Source organism: Triturus cristatus, chromosome 2_2, assembly GCF_964204655.1.
Source record: "Triturus cristatus chromosome 2_2, aTriCri1.1, whole genome shotgun sequence".
NCBI classification, from domain to species: domain Eukaryota; kingdom Metazoa; phylum Chordata; class Amphibia; order Caudata; family Salamandridae; genus Triturus; species Triturus cristatus.
Genome location: NC_140582.1, coordinates 662024750 through 662048721, shown reverse-complemented (window position 1 = coordinate 662048721; position 23972 = coordinate 662024750). Strand labels below are relative to the sequence as shown.

At 38.3% G+C, this 23972-nt stretch overlaps 1 protein-coding gene across 2 annotated transcripts in view; it reads left to right on the top strand.

Moving 5' to 3' along the window:
• The window catches only part of GLRA3 (glycine receptor alpha 3), a 693846-nt gene that overhangs the window by 548744 nt on the left and 121130 nt on the right, over positions 1-23972 (top strand). For both annotated transcript variants that reach the window (XM_085641854.1, XM_085641855.1), the window contains one exon: positions 7295-7377. In XM_085641854.1, coding sequence (XP_085497980.1) covers positions 7295-7377 — 83 coding nt within the window. The remainder of the gene's footprint in view (positions 1-7294; positions 7378-23972) is intronic.

The following is a 23972-nucleotide window of genomic DNA, read 5'->3' as shown; positions in this document are numbered from 1 at the left end:
GAATAAAAGAACTGAGGTTGATATGTGCCAAGAACAGGAAAAACATCTCATTTTAAATTTGTTTAAACATTTCCATTTAGAAGTTCAGAAAGGAATAAAAGATCATCTCATTCAAAAAGTAGTTCCTCCTTAGTCATATATGAGGATGTCAGGTACAGACCTTCTGCTCTAAAATTCCTATATTTGTCTTTTTCTCCCTTTTTTATTCACAACATTTTGCCCCCAGTGCAGGGAATATTGTTATAACCTCATAGCTCGTCTGCCTGAGGCTATACTGGTTATTAAAGGCTATCACCCTCCTTATAGGTCCTCACCTATGGCTCAGGCCTATAACTTTGATCAACCATTATTGCACTTAGCAGCAGTCTATAACCATTATCCTAATTCAAATGAAGAAATGAGATGGCCCTATCGAAACCCTGTAACAAAGGAAAATATCACCATAATTTAATGCACACGGCCCCTTGCAGCCATGGGCCCTGGTGCCATTACACCTGCTGCTCCACTGATACCTATGCCCCTTTGCAATGCTTAACTGAGATGCACTCTCCCTTCCCATACATCCTATAATGCACAACGTTGAATAGGTAACCAACAATTCACCTCAGTTCTACAGTTGTACAACTCTCGAGGTACAAAGTGCAGTTATTCGTCCCTCTCAAGCCATGTACTCATTTTTTAAGTATTTAAGGTCTTCTATTACCTGATGCCTCTCCACTGGAACTCTCTCCTGGCTGTAATAAGCTCTCTCTCCATGCAAATTGCCTTCAATACTCTACTCATAGAGCATCCCATATTAGAGAATCCAAATTTTTAACCACTCATCAACCTCATTTTTACACTAAAGGGGTGATTACTATGTAGGTCGTAAAGGCTCCGATGTTAGGTCGCATCATAATTAGGTGATTGGGACCACCGACTGGCAGGTGGCGCCATGGTGTAGGTCGGAGAAAACTCCGACTGACATCGTGATAGGCCCCTAAATCCGACACTTTTGACCATGCACAAATGAAACAATTGTTTTTACTGTCATGTCAAAAATCTACCACCCATTAACTCCATTATCCCCTCTAAATGTTCACATGATAACAGATAATTGATTATTTACTCTGTAACTGTTGCTATGTACATCATTTCTTTTTTTAATGCTCTGGCATCATTATTAAATACATTTAAAAACATCAATGCAGACCAGTATATAGTTACAATGTAGGTGCAATTTTCTCTTAAAAGAAAAAGAATTAAGAGGTGGAATTAAATTGGATGACACAATAATTATGTGAATAGGAAAATCAGTAATTGTATCTTGGATGAAGAGTTTGGTGCAAAGGGATTAAGTAATCTGCATCTTCCATAGATGTGGCCTAATGGCTAAAGCAGTCAACCTCAAAGCTGGGAACCCGGGTTCGAGGCATGAAAGGGACGCTCAACATCCTGTGATTCTTAGTAAATCACTTAATCTCCCTGTGCCTCACAAACAAAAGTGTTTGCCTGTAATGCAGCTGGTGGTCATGTGAAGTGCTCTGATACCTTCGGGTCGAGCTAGTGCTATATAAAATTCCCCCCCCCCAAAAAAAAGGATGGACAGTGATGGGGCATCACATTTTGATCTGCATTGATGGCAATACATTTTTGCATGTTCCTCTTATTTGAATTGGGAAATATAGTATGAATAGCTGAACAGAGTTGATTGTGCAGGGTTATTGTGGCAGGACTCTCCAGTGTTTGGAATATGAACCGAAGTGCTGTTTCCAAAGCCGGCTATCTTTGAGGGCACACATTTTGTAATTCCTAGAGCTAAGTTTGAGTGCATTCTGATAGAGTTTTTGGCAATTTGGTAGGTGAACCGAAAGTCTTACTCATATGATAATGTATAGCAGGTTGTTTTAAGTATGCTATCTAATGAATTAGTAAATTGTGTTTTATGATTTTGCAATAGGATGTATGTGTGATGTCAACATTCTGAACTATCATTTTTATCACCTGATTTTTTTACAAAGTTTAGCTTTTTATAGTTTTGCTTGAGCATCCAGTATTTACAGATTAATGTATTTGTATGTGTATATTTATATGATGTTATATAGAGCAACCAAGGACGAATGGAATTAGAGTGCTTAACAGTAAAACAAAGTTACAAGGGTACAGTTAAATAGCCAAATACATATATACCTACACACACAGGCGCTTTATAGGTACAAAATCATAACTGCAAGTAGAAACTCAATTAACCCTGCAAAGTGGAAAATAGACAAGCATGAGGAGTAATACAGGAGTAAGTGCCTGAATAACTCATAATGGTGCAATTTCATCGAGTGCAGAACTAATTACTAATAAGGAGCTAATGTGGGAGTGATGTGAGAGTGTAACAATTACAGAGTTGAGCAATAAGTACAAGCATGATACAGAAAGCAGAATAATCATCACTGAAAATAAGGACCCCAATTTTGATGAAGTAGAAATAGAGAGAGGAAATGTATGAGGATCTAAGGAAGAGTTAACATGAGTAAGAAAAGAGTGTCACGTTGCTCTGTGGTTCCGTTGAGTCGAGTAAAGCACAAGGGTTCCACCTCCCGACGTCCCCGGCTCTGAATATAGAAACACAGAGTACCAGGGCAATCAGGCGAGGGAAAGGGATTCAGGATGGGAACAGCGGGGATTGGGATACCTGGAACATAACGAAATCATAACACACATTACAATAAACACAAGGCAACCTACTCTCATTAGGTCTCACTACGTATGCCTCACCAATGTGTCTCCTCAGACATACCCATGCAACAATAACCTTGCCTTCCTATGCAATGTGTTTCAACAAGGGGCCACTCCCCTTCCAATTATGACATTCCAGGTAGGGGATAGCGCTATAGGAAAGCCCCTGTCTGTTCCCTTCAAAGTAAAGGAGTAGTGCGAAGCGTTCTCTCACCACATTGTCCTGGACCTACTCTACTCGAAAGGTCCCAGAGAGTATGTCATTCACTGATACCCTAGCGCAGTGTGAGCGGGGAGTCAAGTTACAGTCATGCTCTCCCCAGTACCCGACACTCGTGGTATCTTTCTGCTACCAACTATTGTCCCGCAAAAAGCAGCCCCTCCTTTCCTGGTGAAGCTACCTGAACGTTGTGCAGGCTGCAGCTCCGGTGGTCCCACCGCTCCTACTTCCTCGTCGGTCCGGGGCTTGGAAAACGCGGCAACGCTTTGCTCAGCGTCCCGCGAGAAAGGAATGCTCCTCTTTCTCCGTCAATCCCGGTTACATGAAAACGCGGCGACGCTTACGTCAGCGTCCCGCAAACTAAGTCCTCAGCTCTGGAAACAGATTACCTCTTGCTCAGCGTCCCGCGAGAAAGGAATGCTCCTCTTTCTCCGTCAATCCCGGTTACATGAAAACACGGCGACGCTTATGTCAGCGTCCCGCGAACTAAGTCCTCGGCTCTGGAAACAGATTACCTCTGGCCACACGTACCCCCCGATGGATCCTGGGTACAGCGGGGCACGCATGTATATCAATCTCGTGTTTGCGAGCTCCGACGATTCCTCGCTTCCTTCGTTCGGTCTCCACCAAACCAAATCCAATTAGGTAGTACTACGCGCTCCGATTGGTTCTCGTCGCCCGTACTTATCAGCTGTGGCCACACCTTCTTACCATCGAGTTTTCTGGGAGTTGTGGTCCAGCTGTATCTTCGGTAGGCGCCTTGGATCAGCGCCTGACAAAGAGACACTGCTCAAGATAAAGAAGGAAGGACAATCATAGTGCAGGGAGCACGGAATAGACAATGGATTGGGATGAGTAGGAAAAACTTTGTAAAAAAAGCCTAAAAAGTGAAACAATATGACAGTAATTAATTACATCAGTAGAATTACCTACGTTAGAAGCTATGCAGTAACGTGATGAGAAAAGCATCCATCAATTAAGGCAATAATTACAAAAGTATTACTGAAAGCAAAGGAATAATCATGGGAAATTGAGCCTCATTTTTGTTGAAGTAGATGGACAGTAAATGTGTGGTGAGGTAGGTTAGAAATCAACACGAGAAAGAATAGAGAGTTATGTCAAGAAAATGAAGGAGGGATGGTGAAGAAGTAAGTCCAGATAACAATCCCGTAGCAAATGAGTAGTATGAATAGGTGATAGTGTATAGGGCCATAACCAAAAAGTGAAGAAGATTACAGCGGTCAATTACCTCAGCAGAACTAATTACAAGTTAAGAGTTAGGCAGTGAAATCGGATCAAAAACAACAAATGAGTAAGGCATTACAGAAAGCAAAAAAAAATTGCATAGAAAATAAGGTCTTGATTAAGTTGTAAGATGAAGCTGAAATATATGCTGTATGAAAAGAAAAATAACAAACAATAGAAACGCCAACAAAAAAAGTTTAAGGGAGAAACAGGCCATCAGAAAAGGGGTATTAGCAGTAAGAGATACTACATAGCTAAGACTGAAAAGTGAAAGGATATGCTAGTGATCAAAAGACAAGTAGGAAAATCTAGTTAGGAAGCATTTTCCAAAAATAGGAAGTTTTCAATTGAGCCAGGTCTAATTGAGCCATAGTAATCAATAGGATAGGACCCATAGAGGTTGAATGTGAAGGATTAATCACTTTCTAAAAACCATTAGCCTAAAAAATATTTAAATAAAACCTATACAGCATATGACTCCTTATTGGGGCACAAACACCCAGCAATGAAAACCTCCAAACAGTGCACGGCTCCTTTCACACAGACTCTCAGTTTCTTTGTCCCAAAATCTCATGATCAGCGTGTTCTACTGATCAGTCAATAAGGTCAGGGGAGGTCTGGCACCTAGTAATAAATAAAAGCTAAGATGTGTAGATGCAGAATATATATGGTTATGATATGTTTCCACGCTGAACAGTTGATAAGTGTGACCATAAGATTGGTACTCAAAACAGGCGTTTCACTTTCAGTCGCTTTCACAATTTCCTAAACGTACTGTACCCATTGTATCATATGTGGACACCTGGAAATCGTAGAAAACTGATATTTCTTCAAACACTGGAGGCCCATAAGAACACAGATGATGATCAAAAGAAAGAACATTGCTAAAACTCTGGCAAAAGTCATTTTCATGTTCAGCGTGTTCTACCAGCCAGTCAGGTAAAAGGAGGTCTGGCTTGCACAAATAAATTCCTTACATCATGCAGAATTATAAAATGTCTATATGTGAAATTCTTCTTATATCTACAGTTATATGTTTTTCTTGATGTCTTTCTCAGAATGAACACTGCATCATAAAACAATAGTTGTGCCGCAGTTTAGTCATTATTTAGTTGAATGTACAGTCCACATTCTCCAGGAAAACCATCATGTAATGACTATTAACAAACTTCAGACATTCAAGGCAACATTTTTTTCATTAATGTTTCAGGGTGTATGTTTGTCCATTTGAGAAATTCTTATAAAGAAGACAATTTCTAAACATTTCGTCAAGAGCTTTTTTGGAAAACGATTTATTGAAAATAGATTTATCAAGGTGAGCATTTGGCCAGACCTCTTTATCTATTGATCTGTTCAGTTCACATTTGACTTCCTTCCACACATTACAGTTTACAACATAGCCAGTGGGTAAGCCCACTTGAGCCATGGGCTCCTTTCTCTGTGCCCAAGTATAATGTATCCCACGGACAAAGTAGTCTCTTTCAGTCATCAGTACATTGGGGCTAGTGTGGGCATTTTGAAAGATATACTTGTGAATTATTTCAATTTTTGTGAGGGCCCATCAGCTCCTCTGACTGTGTTACCAGGCCCTTGTAGCATCTTGCAGTGCACTGCATCACACTGCTTGCAGTGGCTATATTTTAAACTGAACTTTATACCTTTTCCAAAAGGCCACCCTTGCATGGTCTTGTGTATGTGAAGGCATGCAAGCGCACAGATACCAGTGGCCATTCAGTAATGGACTCTATCACCATTCCAAAAGTGGCCAATCATGTGCACACCACTGCAGTGACCTTCTAATGTTTTCATTCACAAAAACCTCTAAAGACATTGGCCTTTCGATGTGCTGCATGTGTGGCCCTTTTTTACTGTTTTGTTAAAAATGTATTGCTACATCAATAAAAGACAATGGCTTGTATGTGCTCATGTGTATGTGTACATGAGCTTATGATTTATTGCTTTTTATAAAAGCATTGCAGAAACTTAGAAAAATCATCATTGACCAAGATAATAGACTGGGTGTCAACTTCAAATATAATGGCTTCAACAGAGCTTGTTCATTTTACCTTCGTGCTGCAATTAGATATTGATGCAGGGTTTGCACCAATACATAGACCTGAAATTCCATGAAAATTGGTGTACAAAAAACGAAAGAGGTACATGTATTTAAACAATCTAATACAGATTTATTTTTAAAGCTCCGATACAAAGGTGCACAAACACGACAGCAGTGAAAGAGTTAAGCCTAAAAAGAGCGCTTACAAAGACTGTCATGAATTATATGCCAGAGATTTTCAATTTTGGGAAAGACACTGAGGAATTCTTTCTTAATTTCCCTCTTAGCGCTTCCTCTCACCCATTCTATATGCAGTTCAAATTCTTCCAGACCATCTCAAACTGAAGTAGGCAGTGTGTTTTAACTTTTGTAGAGTGTCTCATATTACTCTGATGCATGTTGTGTTAAACCGGAAAAACTAAAATATCAGTTATAAAGATTACAAAGTGTAAGGGATGTCTGTTCAGAGGTGCTCTAGAAAGAGCACTTCACAATGATACACATTGGCATCATTAGTCCCCATTAGTATAAGGTTCAATAAGTCGATAGTGCATTGTAGATAACAGCCTTTAAACCGTGGCTCGAACCACGCTGTGCCTTAACAACGCAGTCCTAACCACGGGTGCGTCTTCACAAACCATTCCTTTACCCCGCAAATTGTTACAACAACATGCCATAGGCAAAGCGTTGTTGAATTGTTCTTGGACTTTAATTACAATACTTTCTCAACTGTTGTACAGATTGGAGTTGGAATAGTAAATTATACTATTTCAAATCCTGTGCTTTCCCTAAGCCAAGACATTGTAATGACTTGTGTGGTAACGGAATGCGCTGTAAAGATGTATTCGTTGTTCAGACCTTGTTATTAAGACAGGCGGGATTAATGCCTATTTGGTTCCGCCATACAACCGGGCAGAGCTTATTTAATTTGTGCAGTGCTGTTTTCCTAACATTCAAACTAGTAAAAGAATGAAACTGCATAACTATACCGTCCATATGGTCCTCTGCTATTTAATAAACAATAATTGTTAAGTAATTACTTTGTGTGCGCTTATATTTTACAGATTGACACTGACACTTTCGTGCCCGATGGACCTCAAAAACTTTCCTATGGATGTGCAAACATGCATAATGCAGCTGGAGAGTTGTAAGTAAACAATAACTATTTTTAATGAATTGTATTTAGAATATGTAAAACTGCATTTTATTTTCCTGAGCATACGGTTCCTTCTGTGTATTTGCTCGAAGTTTAAAGAACACATTTAGGATCAATTGTTATATTTAATCATTTCCAAACTACCTGCCTCACTCCTTTTTAGGTACTTTTCAATATATTTTCGTTGAACATTAAACAAAAATACAGAAAGAGCTTTAGATCTTATTCCATGTATGTTCAGGGTCCCCATTTAGTATGTGTGCAACTTTCTATACTATGACTGCTTTTTCCAAGACCATCAAGTCCCAAGGCCAAATTAAGCATACTGTGCAAATGTGGTGATCAATGCTGACATATGTTAGTAAAAAGAAGCAGGATTTAGCATAAAAGGTGCTTTATGGGGAAGAAATATCAGTAGAAAACGCACTTCACACAAACACAAGTGTAGGACACTGTCAATGAAAGTTTAGTTGTTTGTAAAGACAACAATGGTTACACAAGGGCCCTATACATTTGTTATGTACTTTAATAGGTTGTGAGGATTAAGTTCCTACAGCCTTAGATTCCAATAAAGTGATTAAAGTGGATTATGAAGCTTTGAGTGCATTCTCATTTAAAAAAATCCACGGCAACCTTATGAGGGCCTTAAAGGCCTATGAAACTGTGTTTCAAAGTCTCTTTGACTAATGGAGTACACTCGGGCAGATTTCACTGCCCTGATTCAGGCGCTGCTAGTATCAGAGGAGCAATTTGAATGGTGCAAACTGCACCTTTGTGAACCATCTGGATGTTGTTGGTTCCCAAATAAAAAAAGAGACTTTGAAACGCAGATTTCTCGGCACTTGGATAACTTTTCAGCTAGAACCCATGCTGGACCCCATTACCAGACCCTCTTTTCGCGGCCTTGTTTGAAATTTGTACAGACTATACTCAAACTAACATACCGCCGATGTCTAAGGTAGGCAAGACATGAGAAGCAAAGTGAGGTCTTCAATTGTGGCATACCTGAAGAATGAATTTTCCTGCCGAAACACGCTTTGAAGAGATTTAATCTAAGCCACAACAGTGTGAAAAAATTGAGTTGTTTCCATTACATGGAAACACATATAAAGGAAAAGAAGGATTAAGAAAAATGCTGAAGTATTCAAATTCTGAATGATTTTATATTAATGCACAAGACTAATATTGTTATAGTTTCAAGACAATGTTAGCATGTGTTGGGATGATTGACAAGTGTCTGGGATGTGTAAGAAGAGTATTGAATGAACATGATTTTAAATGGAATAGTATTCTTGGCCATGCAGACCTGTTTTTGAGCAATGTTTGATGAGATTCTAGAAGTGTTGATGAAATACACAAACACAATGACAAATAATTTATACTACATAACCCTTTGGGCCATACATGTATGTGGGGATGTGAGACTTATGACCTTGGAGGAAAGGATAAGGTTGCCTTGAGGGTTTGTTTCTAATGAACTTTATCTCCTGCCCTAGGAACCGGAAAGTGACGCACGAGGTCCCGTGCTAAATATTCGCTTCGAGTGCACTCGACATTGACAATATGGTTTGTAAAGAACATACTAGACAACTCACACAAAACATCAGTGCTGCTGAGCCCTTTGTAAACTGAGGGGTTCTGGCCATTGATGCCACTTCACTAAAGTTAACTAAGCTCAATAAGATTGTTAGACCAAATAAGGTGCATATTGGCCAGAAAAGCACAGAGAAATTAATATATATATATCTATATATATATATTTTCACTTAAAAATCCATAGGTTTCACACACGTTATAGTTAGGAATTAGCATTTAAAAAACCTTGCAAATTCACTGAAAAAAACATAGGTTTCACACATGTTATAGTTAGGAATTAGCATTTAAAAAACCTTGCAAATTCACTGAAAAAACCATAGGTTTCACACATGTTATAGTTAGCTGGACATTTCACTCGTAAAAAACCATTGAAATTCCCCCGTTATAGTTAGTTCAGCTAACTATAACTCGCGCGACCGCAATCCACTGCTGATGACGTCACATATTACATCACTGTATTCACTAAGATACTGTTAATAAGTCAGTTATACAATTAATTTTTTCCATTAACCTTTAGATATACATATATAAAAAATATTTATTTTTCAGAAAGACACATATTCACTGGATGATGTCATCAGTGATGTCATCAGTGATATCATTTGAGATATCATCAGTGATGTCATGAGTGATGTCACTGACCATGTCATGAGTGATGTGATATGTGACGTCATCAGCAGTGGATTGCGGTAGCGCGAGTTATGGTTAGCTGAACTAACTATAACGGGGGAATTTCAATGGTTTTTTACGAGTGAAATGTCCAGCTAACTATAACATGTGTGAAACCTATGGTTTTTTCAGTGAATTTGCAAGGTTTTTTAAATGCTAATTCCTATCTATAACCTGTGTGAAACCTATGATTTTTTAAGTGAATTTGCAAGGTTTTTTAAATGCTAATTTATGTATGTATTATTATATTTTTTATATATTTATTTTACAATAAACTACCTATGTATATAGTTATAGATTGACTGTATCCTGTAATATGGAATGGCTCAGTTTTTTTTTTTTATTTGGATAAAGTTGAACAGCATAGTTAATATCTTCTATAAACTTATAAACAGTTTAAAATGTTTTTTTTTTTAAGGGTTTTTCACCGTGCGCGCACCCCGCGATTTTTTGAAAAAAAATAAAGTGTTTTTTTCACCCTTGGGGTCCTTCAGGGACCCCCTGACAAAGGCTAGGGGGTCAGGAACTCTCTACCCTGCCCCCTTTTCACATTCTCCACCTTTCTTTTTCACTGCCACACACAAAATGGCGTCCGACACTTCCTGATTTTGACCGATTCGAATGTTGACTGACATCTAACCACCAATCAGAATTACGCTCGTGCACATTTGGTGTGCGCATATAGATATTTATGTACTTTTAACTGCAATTTTCTCAGGAACTACTGAACAGATTGACACCATATATGCAAAAGGCACATGCCTGACCTGAGGACTACCTCTTTGCCAAATTTCAAGTAATTCTGTTCAGCCGTTCGGGCTGTACCTTCGACTAAAGGTCCTATGGGAAAATGCATGGGGAAAACGCGTTTTGGGACCCCCCTTTTTTCTCAGCCCCCGCTTGACGAATCACCCCGAGACTTTCAGGGTACGAGCTGACCGGAGCGCCCCATTAGTTTTGAAAATTTTACAAACATAAGTCAACCGGCGCCAAAGTTATTCAAAATAGAATTTTCAGATTCCCTATGGGAACTCGGTCCTAACTATAACTATCTACTGGCGACCGCCAGTAGATAATATATATATATATATATATATATATATATATATATGTAGCTATATATATTCACTGAAAAAAAACATAGGTTTCAGGCATGTTATAGTTAGAAATTAGCATTTAAAAAACCTTAAAAATTCACTGAAAAAAACATTGGTTTTAGGAAAAGTTATAGTTAGTTGGACATTTCACTCGTACGAAACCCGTGAAATTCCCCCGTTATAGTTCAGCTAACTATAACTTGAGCCCCCGCAATGCCCTGCTGATGACGTCACATATTATATCACTCATGACATGGTCAGTGACATCACTGCTGACATCACTGATGACATCTCAAATGACATCACTGATGACATCATCCATGTGATAATTTCATGCATCTTCTCACACCCTAATATAACTTTAGATACACCCACTGTTTTTTTCAGTGAATTTCTAAGGTTTTTTAAAGCTAATTTCTAACTATAACGTGCCTGAAACCTATGGTTTTTTCAGTAAATTTCAAAGGTTTTTTAAATGCTAATTTCTAACTATAACGTGCCTGAAACCTATCTTTTTTCAGTGAATTTCAAAGGTTTTTCAAATGCTAGTTTCTAACTATGCCTACAGAGGTAGGACATGTGGAGAAATAAGAAAAAACGCACAGAAAGAAGCAAAAGAAATGCAGAAAGAAGCTACAGAAGTCCACAAAGACAAAGAAAAGTGCAGGAAGAAGCAAGACATGTGCAGAAAGACCAACAGAGGAGTAGAAAGAGGCCTTGTTCCAAAATCATCCTTTGCCCACAACTTTTTCAGACAGGTACTGGTAGTAACTGACTCTGACTAACCAGGCCTAGAGCCAGTGCTATGCTAAAAGACACTTTCTACCGAGGCACAAAATGGCTGCCAACACTTCCTGGTTTTAAGTGTTGACAAACAATTAGAATGCAGCTCGTGATCAGCAGGGGTGCGCGGTTCCACCGCGGCCATTGATATCGAAACTTTTATTCTTTTAATTTCCCAGCAACTGCTGAACAGATTTACACCATTTAAAAAAAGGTCTCTCTCGTAACCAAGGGCTACCTTTTTGCCAAATTTGGTGTAATTCCATTCAGCAGTTTTGGCTATAACCGTGTCTAAAGTTTCCCATGGGAAATTGATTTTTTTACCTCTAGTTTTTGAATTTCTCAGGAACCACTGAACGGATTTACACCATTTTAAAAAAAGGTCTCTTTCTGAATCAAGGGCTACCTTTATGCAAAATTTGACATAATTCCGTTCAGCAGTTCAGGCTGTAGGGGTGTCTAAAATTTCCTATGGGAAAGAACATGGAGAAAACGCGTTTTGTGACCCCCCTTTTGTCTCGGCCCCCGCTTTGCGAATCAGCCAGAAACTTTCAAGGTAGGAGCTGACCGTAACGGGCCATAAGTTTTGAAAATTTCGCAAAGATTCGTCAACTGGTGCCAAAGTTATTGCGAAAACAAAAAATGCTTTGAATAGAAACAATGTCATAACTATAACTATATATATATATTTAAAATATTAAAATGTCTATTTAAAATATTAAAATATGAAAAACAGATAGTGTAACAGCAATAAAATACCTAACATACAATAAATAATTATATTTTAAACACAGTACAACCAGGTTGACTGTAAAACATGGGACCCCTTTAAAATGATTGCTACCCCATCACAATTACTCATAGTTTTATAAAAAAGGTGATCCAAGACCTCACCACCTGGAGGATAACCTTTTTTGCCTGAGCTCCATATATTTAATAAAAACCTGAAACAGCAAATACAATAATTTGGTTGACATCGCTTCTGAGGATCCTGTTTGCTGTTCTAAACTCTCTAATACCCAAATTGTGACAAAGTGGTATGATCCACTTCCTTCTGTGCCCCGCAATAAAGCCATGACGTGATCAATTGTCCCAGACACCTGGGGACTGAAGTGGCAATTCCCATCTGACTTATCAGATGTAGGCTGCCTTTTAACTATGGCTGAGCAAAGAGGCAGGGTCCCATACCCACATTTCATAAATAAGGTTTTGGCTAAGGGAGGTTCGATGCCATCTAAATAACTTGCTGCAGGATAGCCATCCTTAAATTCAACAAAGGCAACAGTAAGTGTGCCCACCTTGGTGTGACTTAAAGTAATATTATCTATTAATTGCCAGTACAAACACTTAAGTGATTTTTTCAAAATCCCAATAGCTTCCGCAGGGGTAGTCCAGAAGTTCCCACACCCCATCTCAGTCAGTCGGCTTTAGACAAATTTCAGCTAGGGAATTCTAGAAGTGCTAGTCAGACTCATGGCATCCTCCAATCTATGCTGGTATGGCAATACATTTGAAGTTACCCAGATTCTGCACCAGTACAAAATTGGTCTGAGATCCACTTTGTCAGAGAAGGGTCTACGGCCCACATCAAGCCATAAGGGAGTAAGCGGGGTGCTAACAGGGAAATAATAAGAAGTCGTAGGTACAATTTTTCAATTTTCTCCAAGCTTCTTTCTTCCATGTGTCCCCAGAGTTCCCATCCATAAAATGTTGCCCCTAAGTCTTGAAGATTATAAATTTGGAGTGGTGTGGACACTGGTTGAAAAGGTAAACCCTGTTGAGACCTTAACCTTATAATACCTTCTGTATATTGCTCCATCTTAAGTCTACACTTTTGGATATGGGGGTTCCAATCAGACTGTTCTGTGCTCATGACCCCCAGGTAGTCAAATGTGTGGGCTCTTCCCAGAGGGACATCATTGAGGGTCAGGAGGGAACGAGCCAATGAACAAGGTTTGAATACCATATACTTGGTCATACTGAAATTAATCTCCAGTCCTCTGTTTGCAGAATATTCTAAATTGGTCCAAAAGCTTCTGAATACCCATTGAAAATTTGGAGATCAGAAGTGTGTCATCTGCAAACAAGAGAGCCGGGACCTTCCTATTTATGAGATTCGGGGCATTGTTGTCATATTTGCGGGTATTTTATCCTAAATATCATTGTTCTGTAAACCAGATATACATCCCGGAATGCAAGATTCACTAAATATAAGGTACTACGGAGAAAATGCAGCCTCCTTTAAGGATCCCACAGGCATTAGATGGTTGTGACTTCCCACGAATGCATTTCTTAACAGATAAGTTGAGTAATTAAATACAGTTTGGTATCAAAACTCGATAAGAAAATAATTTGAACTGAGAAATATTTTAAGAATTTTCAGCACTTTAGCAAGACTCCATAGAGTACTACTGGTGGCCCTTGCTCTACAGCCTCAAAAAATACATGGGGGTGTTTCCTATTTTTTCCACTCTTTTAAGTTTCTGTGTGTTTCCAAGGTTGAGTTTACCCGTTTGGAGTATGTGAATACCTGGAAAAGTATGTAATTTAAGAAAATCCCACAAACATGCACCAAACCTTAAAGTTCTAAAAATCCACTAAAGTGGCAGAATTTGCATATTCATGAATCTACAAATCCCATTTTCAAAGTTAAAATGCCATCAATCCCAATTCTGTGAATTCCGACTGGAATTCTGCTTTTGCAAATATACATATTTGGTTCCCTAAATTGCGTTTACCCTGGAAAATCTGTTCATGAATTGAGTCCACAATTTGTTTTATTAATTAGGTAGTACTAGTCTGACCTATTAACAAACTATCTGTAGAAATCCTAATGAAGTTAAAATCCACGTGGGATGTTCATGGCACAACATGTCACAACTTCTCATTGCCTGGTCCCTGCACCAACCCATTGGACTCTGAAGCCAAACACTTTGCAAAGAATTGTAATCCTGCAGCACCAATTTTCTTTCATTTTGTTGAAGCACATTTCACAGAGGCCAGCAGTTGCAGAGGAGATGACATTGTCTAAACACATAATTGTGCTAGAAATAAGATCAATTCTTCTCAATCGCCACCTACTCAGAAGAAGGCTAGTAAAAAAAAAAGACCAACATAAAGGAAATCGTCACAGTTTAAACTGGATCAATTCAATAAGCTGTTGCTTGAACATGTGTCTTTTGTAGCAAATATGTGAAATGTGATAGCTGTGAGAGATGGTTATTTGATGTCCAATTTCCTACTATTATAGGCGAAGACGCAGAATGCCTTTTTGTGACCTCGAGCTTGTTCAATTGCAACAAATTTAACCGTGCAACTTAACTAATAACACGATACAGTAAGAACCGGTTATCCTTTAAATCACGATGGATTCTCTGGATGTAAGTATACATATTAGATGGCTGAAATGAGAAAATAGGGTAACCACTCATACGGAGGCAGTTCTCAACTGTCAATTTCAAAATTCTATCAAAGAAAAATGTGTGTATATAATTTGGTTAAGTAACTCTAATACGGAAATGAACTGGACACCTGAAACATACAATCATACACTATGTAATACAATTGACAGAAAACTAAGGGCCATATTTGTGACTGGTTTGCGCCGCCCTTGCACCACGCAACGTGGTGCAAGACTGACGCAAACCTTAAATCATATTTTTGAAGCAATGCAAAGCCACTTTGTGCAGCTTAAAAAATATGGAATAACCCAAAGCAGCGCAAATCGCTGAGCTGCGTTACTCTGTCATGGGAAGGCATTTCTTGGGCATTGCGTGGGTGTTCTCACGCAACTTCCTTGGTACATTGATGCATTCCCAGATTTACAAGACTTTGTAAACCTGGGAATGTGCCAAAAAGATACACGCCTCCCCAAGTGAGACGTAACAAGTAGAAGTGTCCTTATTTCTCCTTGTCGTTTGCTCTTTCTCTATGTGCTGCTGTATGCAGCACACACAGAAAGGGGAAAAAGCCTCTCAGGATTGTTGTTGTGCAGGAAGGGATTCCTTCCTGTACAAACAATCCTGGCTACAACCCAGGCACGCTGGCACCATGGTGCAAGGTTGCCTGTATTTGCGCTAGGCTGCTAAAATGGCACCAGCGCACGAAAAATGACAGGAATGCACCATATTGGACAAAAAAGGCCCATTCCCTGTGACACAGGGCAGCGCAGCAAGGTGACTTACTTCACTGCCCTGCACCAGAAAGGTCATAAATATGGACCTATGAGTATTGGTCAATTTAAATATAAATGATGGACATAGGACTGCTATATTTTCCATTGATTTGGCTCATGAATGTCTTTGTCTCAGACCTGGAAGGATTATTGGAGAAAATATATATCTTGCAACAAAAACAGAAACATGGGTGCTTCATTAAATAAAAAATGGGGCACCAATGATAGCTTGTAAGTTGTAGTCTGACAGCACTGTTCATGTTCTGGAGCTTTTCTGCACTGAAGAACTCCATATATAGGAGTCAAAAATAGTTGTGACACATGCTTCAAGATAAACCAACACTGACTATCTCCTGCAGGATATTTAGGACTCCCCCTTTTGATTTGTGCCTATGTGAAAATGAAGAGGAGAGTGGAAAATGAAACACCACTGACAGAATATCAAAACCACAAATATTGTATGGACAGAATAGCATATCAAAAATGTTGAGGAACAAAATATTGAGAAGTTAAGTGCAAATAGGTACATTTAGATTTACTATTTTTAACCCACATCTCTGTAACGTGAAGGTATATATTATCAAGGTACATATATGTGGTATTATATATAGTAATACATTACTTACCTATAGAACCTTACCTTCATAATATGTTTCTTGACATAATATTTTGTCCCACAATATTTTAAGTCAGTTATTCTGTGAAATACCAAATGAACATATCCTACAGCATTTTTATGTTAAAGGCAATGTGTAAGAGAAGACCTCAGAAGAGTCTGGGAAAGAGTAGGTTATCATCGATTGAGAAGCAACATGAAAATTGAGTTTGAAGGTTTAACAGCAAAAGAGTGGGAACTGGATTCTGAAACTCAGCTAATTGCACATTCTCTTGAAATGGCAGACACTCATTTATACCCAATGACTATAAATTGTCTCCTTCAGATGTATGTTAACCTTTTGGACTCTCTGCCACCAAATGTCTCCTGAAATGTTACCTGCATCTTTTTTCCGAATAAGGATCATGTAAGGATATACCAATTACAAGTTAAAACATTTAAAGAAACACCTCAAAACTGGTGTGAAAACAAAACTTAGGGGCCCATTAGGATGGCGGGTGGATTGCCACTGCTGGGCCGGCGGTAGGCACCGCTGGCCCGGCGGGGGCGATCTGCCCGCCATCCACACCTCAAAGACCCCATATTAGGATGGCTGGGGGGTCTGTGGCGGACAGAAAGACCGTCAGACGCTTTTCTGCTGGTCGACTCATCGACTGGGCGGAAAACATGGTTAATATGGTGGTGGTGTCTACAAGACACCGCCAAACATATAAGGGCAGAGATCAGCCTTTCCATGGCGGTGTTGCCGCCATGGAAAGGCATGCGGTCTTTGCTATAAGGGGCCCATAGCTGGCCCCAGGAGGTTGGGGGGTGGGGGGTACACATGGAGGGTACCTATGGTACCCCTCTGCATTGGCATGGACAATGTGGCAGGCACCGCGCCTTGCCTGTCACCTTGTGCATGCCTGTCACCTTGTGCATGCCAATTCCCAGGGGCAGGCGGTGCTGTGAGCACCGCCCGCCCTAATGCTGGGAATAGGTGATGACACCGCCACGGTGGCATCCTAATTGCAGGTGCGGGACCGCCGCACCCCTGGCAGACGGTCCCGCATTCCGTTACGGTGGTCGTTATGGACCCCATAGTGTTCACAATGACATTTTCTACAAAATATGTACAATAAGTGAAATATTCCAACAATTGTGATGTGGGAGAGCAGTCAGTATGGGATACAATAGGAAGGTCAAAGAGATAATATGTAAGACTTCTTGGATGGGGTTTTTGAGAGATGAAAGTTTATCAAGCTAAGTAATAACTCAAGTATAAAAGAATTGGCACTAACTAAAACGGGCACTCTCACTCAAGAGGAGGAGATACTCAGCAAAATGAGTACTTTTCAGTGTATACACATTATCCAGATAGATGGCAGTTTATAGTTACATTTAGGATTAATCTGCAGGAAATAAGATTGCCTGCCCTAGTTTGTGTACATATTCTTCAGTTCATGGCAAAACTAGTTTGAAGGAATCCTGTGGAATACAATCACTGTCATGGGTACTGATTTGGTGTCAAATAACTCTGTCCAGTTTCTAACTTCTCAAACAAAATGACAGTAGCCAATTTCTTACTGAAAATGGTCATCAGTGATACAGCACCTGGTAGTTCTGTAGCTCATCATTGAAGGAATTGCTTTTGTAGGTGAGAATATTTTTATATACAGAACGATAAACTAGTGTTATCCTAATCTGGCATATCTTGTACAGCTATTACAGACATAAGTAGAGTTTGCTAAGATTGGCAAAAGACATTGAGGATGATTCCTGAAAATGTTGAGTGCTTATTGGACTGGATGAAATCACAAGCTATGTGGATATAAAAATAAATGAGGGGTAGGAAATACAACATAACATCTTTAATGAAAAAGTAAAACTAGAGTTCGATTGGTGGAATCTGTTAAAAAAAAGATGTTGGGCAAAATCAATTTAAAAAATATGATAGTTTTACCAAAAAATAACAAATTAAACAAATGCTTTTCATGGCCTATTAAATATTACAGGAATTTCGAAACCATTTATTCAGATCAACTATTAAATGAACAGAGAGTTCTTGTTCATAGTAAACCTCCTTGTTGTCCTTTTGGTTGGAAAATTAAACAATGCCAATAGTCCAGATAATCTGGTATTTTTTAACTAGAGTTTGTTTTTATAGCTGAAATGCAGAGTGGAGGACTACTGAGAAGAGGGGATTTCCCCCCACTTAGAACTAATCCAGAGATTCAGATCAACCACGAAATGCTTAACTAGGAAATATTGATCACAGAAAGGTGTAATAGAAATTGGGCAATTGCATATGGGAAGAGGATTGCTCCGTTTTCAATGTTTGTATTGCATGATAAGTATGTAGAGTTATTGATTGGTCACAATTTCAGAGACTCCTTGGTCCTCTGCTTTGTATCTTGCCTGTATGAAGACATGGACAGTACTAAGATGTGATTGTTTGAAAGGAGACCTAAATTGGTTAATGAACTATATACTGAGATTTCAGATTTGGAATGGCAGATGGCCTTGGTCGTCCTAATATGTCTTTGGGACCACAGCAGCAAAAGAAGCACTGCACCGACTAAAGTTATGAGATAAGAGGACTTTTTAGAAATTGAATTCTGAGATGGGGCTATAGAATCAAATGTTGCTCAAGGGTCATAGACATTTGAGATTTTGTGAGTTGGTGATGGGGAGAATTCTTTCAGTTGTAGGATATTAAATGCCCTTTGTAGAGAAATTAATTTTCTTTAATAACACCTCAGGTGTTTCTAGGTCAAATACCCTCTCAAAGTTTTTGACCCAGAACATAGTGATGGCAGCTAAAATGTAAATTTTATAAATGTGGATAATTGAGCTGCTCATCTTTCTACATTAGGCATTCTAGAAAAAGTTTCAATTTTTTATAGGAAGAGGATGGATGCTTTTGCTGGAACTTTGAATGTTTTGTTTGAGTGCTATATTTAACTGAGTATTATAATGCAGTTCTGTAAGTTAAGTTTTGAAATTTGACTCAGTCTAGATCTGTGTTGTATTATTATATGATTATATTCCAAATGTGTCACTGGATATAATGTGATTTAATTGGGGAAATTCAAGAAAGAAAATATAAAAAAGTATACACTAAGCACTGTTCATCTATTTACATGTGCAAAGTCTTTCAACTGATAAATGTGCCTAAATTGCCTTAGATTAAATTTTGCGAAAACAAAGTTATATGTTTGAGAAACCATATGAAGAGGTGATAGATATTTTCCAGTATATCAGAAAGGCAAAATACCTACTGACAAAAAAATCATATGATAAATGTAGGTCTCAGGTTTGATTAATTCCATTCTCATAAAATACAAATCTAGCTACCAAGGCAATCTTTCACTTCAAAATACTGAAGCAAAAATGTCGCCTTTAGCTTTGAAGGACACTGAATATAGATGGTACAAAAATCTTCAGTAGATGTGTTACTCAAATGAAGGGATAAAGCTATATCCCCTTATTTGAACTTCATTAATTGTTTTCAGGTGGCAAATCAGTGAAGATGTAAGGTCTTATTCATCATATCTCAACCTTCCTGTAATAAAGAACAGCAATATTTTAATTATCAGACAGGTTGTTTCTTCTTTCTTCTGAAAATCAACACTAAACCAGATTCATAAATGTCCAGAATCAATACTTTTGAGAAATGCTGCACTCTACAAATTCAAAATGGCACAATCTAGTATAACAGTTGGCATAAAGCAACATTACAATACATGATGAGGGTGGGTGAATATAAACAAACCTTTTAAATATCAAACAGACATCCAGTCTCACTTTTATTCTGAAGTGAAACATGTTATGGAGCATGTGCTACCAGACTTCTCTCAGAAAGCTTCATTAGTTTAGATTCAAGATGACGCGGGCTAGTTTTAGTGCTAAGGACCTCTTCCTCAACCCCTGAGTATAGCCACTACTAAAAATGTGCTTAAGATGTGTGAAGTGATTTTCCATGAATTTGAATTTTTTTTATTTATAGTTCTGCTTTTGAATCAAACAATGCAATAAAATTCCAGTTCAGAGCCAGTTTCAAAATAAGTGTTAATTTTGCACAAATAAATGTGAAAGAACAAGCGCAAACACTGTTTTTTATATGACTACCAAATTAATTGTGCATTTCTTGTAATATTGCAATCAATAGTTGCAGTTACACAATTATTTGAATTGCGATATTATCACAAGGGCCCAATAGTCTCAGCTGAATAGGCCCAGAAGCTGACTGCCACAAACCATCGGTTCTCACCTGGTTTTCGGTCATCAGAAAATGGTATGACGTATAATATAAAGAGGACGGATGACAATGAAGACCACACAACGAAAGGACAGTATAGAATAACAATTGAGGTAGAAGAATTGATTTATTGTGTTTTTATGAATTAATGAGTGGGACTTGATTCTAGGGCAGATATTCATCTGAGGAAATGTTATAATATTTCGTTATTATGTATTATTTGCACTTCACGCTATACAATCGTAGACACAGCCAAGTTCTCCTCACTTTTCCATTACCCCAAACAATACGTGCATGCTGACACATAAACGTGCTGACTTGAATACATTATGCATATAACCATTAGTAATTCGGATTCATTCCCAAATAAATCACTAATCTAAATGATGTCAATTTAATTTGACTTGTCTCACTCTGTTGCAGTCCTTTTAGATGGTAGAATACAAAATGCACATTTTCATTAATTAATGTGACTAAGTGAAATGCAATTTGACACAGCAGTTGTTTCCTGTCAGTTTAATTATTTTGGTTCTGGGATATTTCTTCCGGCAACAAACAACATGCTTGAAATGATAATCTCTTTGCACCCAGCTGATTTTCTTTTGAACAACTGCTTCAATTTATAGCAGTTCTCCTGTTAAGGTTTTCCCACCTAAGGCTATTTTGTACTAAATTTAAATGTGGAGGCACCGTTGGACATGCCATAATCGACTTTGACAATGCACATTCAATGACTTAATGAAGGCAGAGCAGACATCCTGGTAAACAGACCCTTGTCATTTAAAGTAGAGACTGTGCAACTGCAATTCAAGTAGCCAGCCTTTTTGTAATATAGTAAAAGCGACATAGAATGTAGACACATATGTGCCTACTGAAGGCCTCCTTTACGAGGTTTTGGTGCAGGGCAGCGACAAAGGAATATTCTGCGTTGTCCTGCGTCAAAAGAAAAGGGCAGGATAGCACCGTATCTCTGAGATTTAGCGCATTCCTGTGCTTTGCCCCTGCGCCGGCGCACAATGGGCTGTCATGCACCAACGCAGGGACCCTTGCGACATGGTGCACGGGTGCCTGAATTTTAGAGGCGAATGTTTTTGTGCAGGAAGAGACACCTTTCTGCACAAAAAAATGTACTAGAGTTGTTATCCTCTTTCTATGTGTGCTGCATTCTACAGCATCATAGAAAAAGGAAAAACATGGTACCTCCCTTACGCCTCCCCTGGGGAGGCGTAGGAATCTGAGCATTTCCAGGTTTACGAAACCTTGTAAATCTGTGAATGCACCAGATTCCATGGATTTTGCGTGGGAACACCCGTAGCAATACCCATGGAAAACCACTTTCATGCAGTGTAAGGTGTGAAAGGGGGCCATGAAAGCCACACAGGGTGGCTTTACGTGGCATTGTAAATAAGGGCCGGCACACTGCGCCTCTGGTGCGTCTAAAAACATGACGCAGCGGCAGTGCAATAAGCTTATAAATAAGCCCCTGTGTTCTTTTCTGCGGATGGGTTTGCTTTGTAAATGCATGAGGCAAATACAGTTATATTTAGAGATGTAGAAAGTAATTTTTTTGCCTACAGTTTCTTGTGAACATCCAAAATGTTGGCTACTACATAGACTGCAAAGTTTCACAATTTTCTTTGACACAGTACAAGAATCTTATAGTAATAGTGCTCTTTAAAGCAAATAAATAAATACATAAATAAATAAATAAATTAAATATATAAACATATTTTCTTTTGCTGCTGATATAGGGTGACCATTGTTTGTACACAATCCTTCAAGCTGTTTTTAAGTATCACAGATGCTTTTTGCAAGACTGTGGTCTCTACTGCTTCTGCTGAAATGTATGTCCTTTAATATTTTCACACAAGTGTTCAGTTTTGCCCTGAAACTGGATTGAGAGACGATTATTTACTAATTGTTGTATGAATGATCCTGAGCAGTCTTTTCTAATGGTAAGTAAATCAACACAATGATTTTCTTGTTTTGTGCCAAACCTTAGTAAACGACACCCAGTATTTTCACACATATTTACTTAACATATGAAAAGATTTTCTCCCGTCAAGCCAGTTGTTCTCTTCCTAAGGTTTCTTTAGGACTTTTAATCTGGACCTATGTGTACAAGCCTTTGCTCAGACCTTTTTTGCTTACAAATTCATATTTGGTAGATATAGTGTCTAAAGGGAATTATTACGAATTAAACAGTGACATATTTTACCCGAAAAAGGCACAGAAAAGGAAGCAGGCATTACACATAAAGAGCTGACACTGCAAAGACACAGATGCACAAAACCATTTTGTAACCCCTGATATCCAAGAAATCACAGGATTCATGATGCAAAATGGCTTCTTTGTGTGTACAAAACTCATTTTGCGTTATCATTTTGCAAAGTGCGTTTACCAACCCTACCGATACCAAATCACAATCAATAAGGCGCAGGATGTTCCTTCATAAATGCAGTTCCTGTATGCATTGACAGTTTGTGATCACAATTGTGGTTGCAAACCATTGTTTAGTTACTGATAACATAAAGGAAATTGGAGGACTTCCCATTTGTGAATGGTGTCGGCTGCCTTGAGTCATGCAGTGAACCCATAGACCACCCCAAAGGAGGAGATCTCCCAATGAGGAAAGTAAAAAAGTTCATCAAACTTGAAAATAATTTAACAAATATTTTTTGTGTGAGATGCTTTTGTAAAATATGTAAGTTTTTCCTAAATGTCGAATTAAATAAACAAAAATGCTACAGCATGAATAACTTAATTTAAAATTATAAAGTAATTATTTTGAATATGTAAAATTAAATGACAATTCTTTTGTGAAGTTTAAGAAAAAATGTAATCGTTTTTATGCATTATATTATTAAAAGTGATGTACAGAATAAATAATGTGATTTCATTATATCTTAGTAAACATAATGTTGCATTATGTTTTAATTCGAAAAAGGTCATTAAAATATGTTAAAATGAAATAAAAATAGTTTTACTTTCCGTCAATTTTATAACACTAAACTGCATTCATTTATATATTTAACTATTTTAAATAATTAGATTTAATTAAAATATTTCCTATGGCATCTTATTTTATATCCATAACTCCATTATTTCTAATGAAAACGTGTTGCAGTACCAGTGGTTGGCCATGTGTTGTGCTGGACTTACTCCACCCCTGAGCTGGAGTACACTTACAACTGTTTTGGGTTATTTTTAGCTATAGTTACTTTAAAAGTTCAGCTTGTGAATAGGAATGGGCTTACTCTTTTGTTGGTGGGTTTTTGTTCCTCCCTAAGCCCTGCATAACCCTTCCTTAAGTCCCTCCTTACTCATCCCTAAACCTCACCTACATTGTACTAAATATGCCCTATTTTTCAAAAATTTACTCTTTCCCACATTTACTACCAAGGGTCCGAT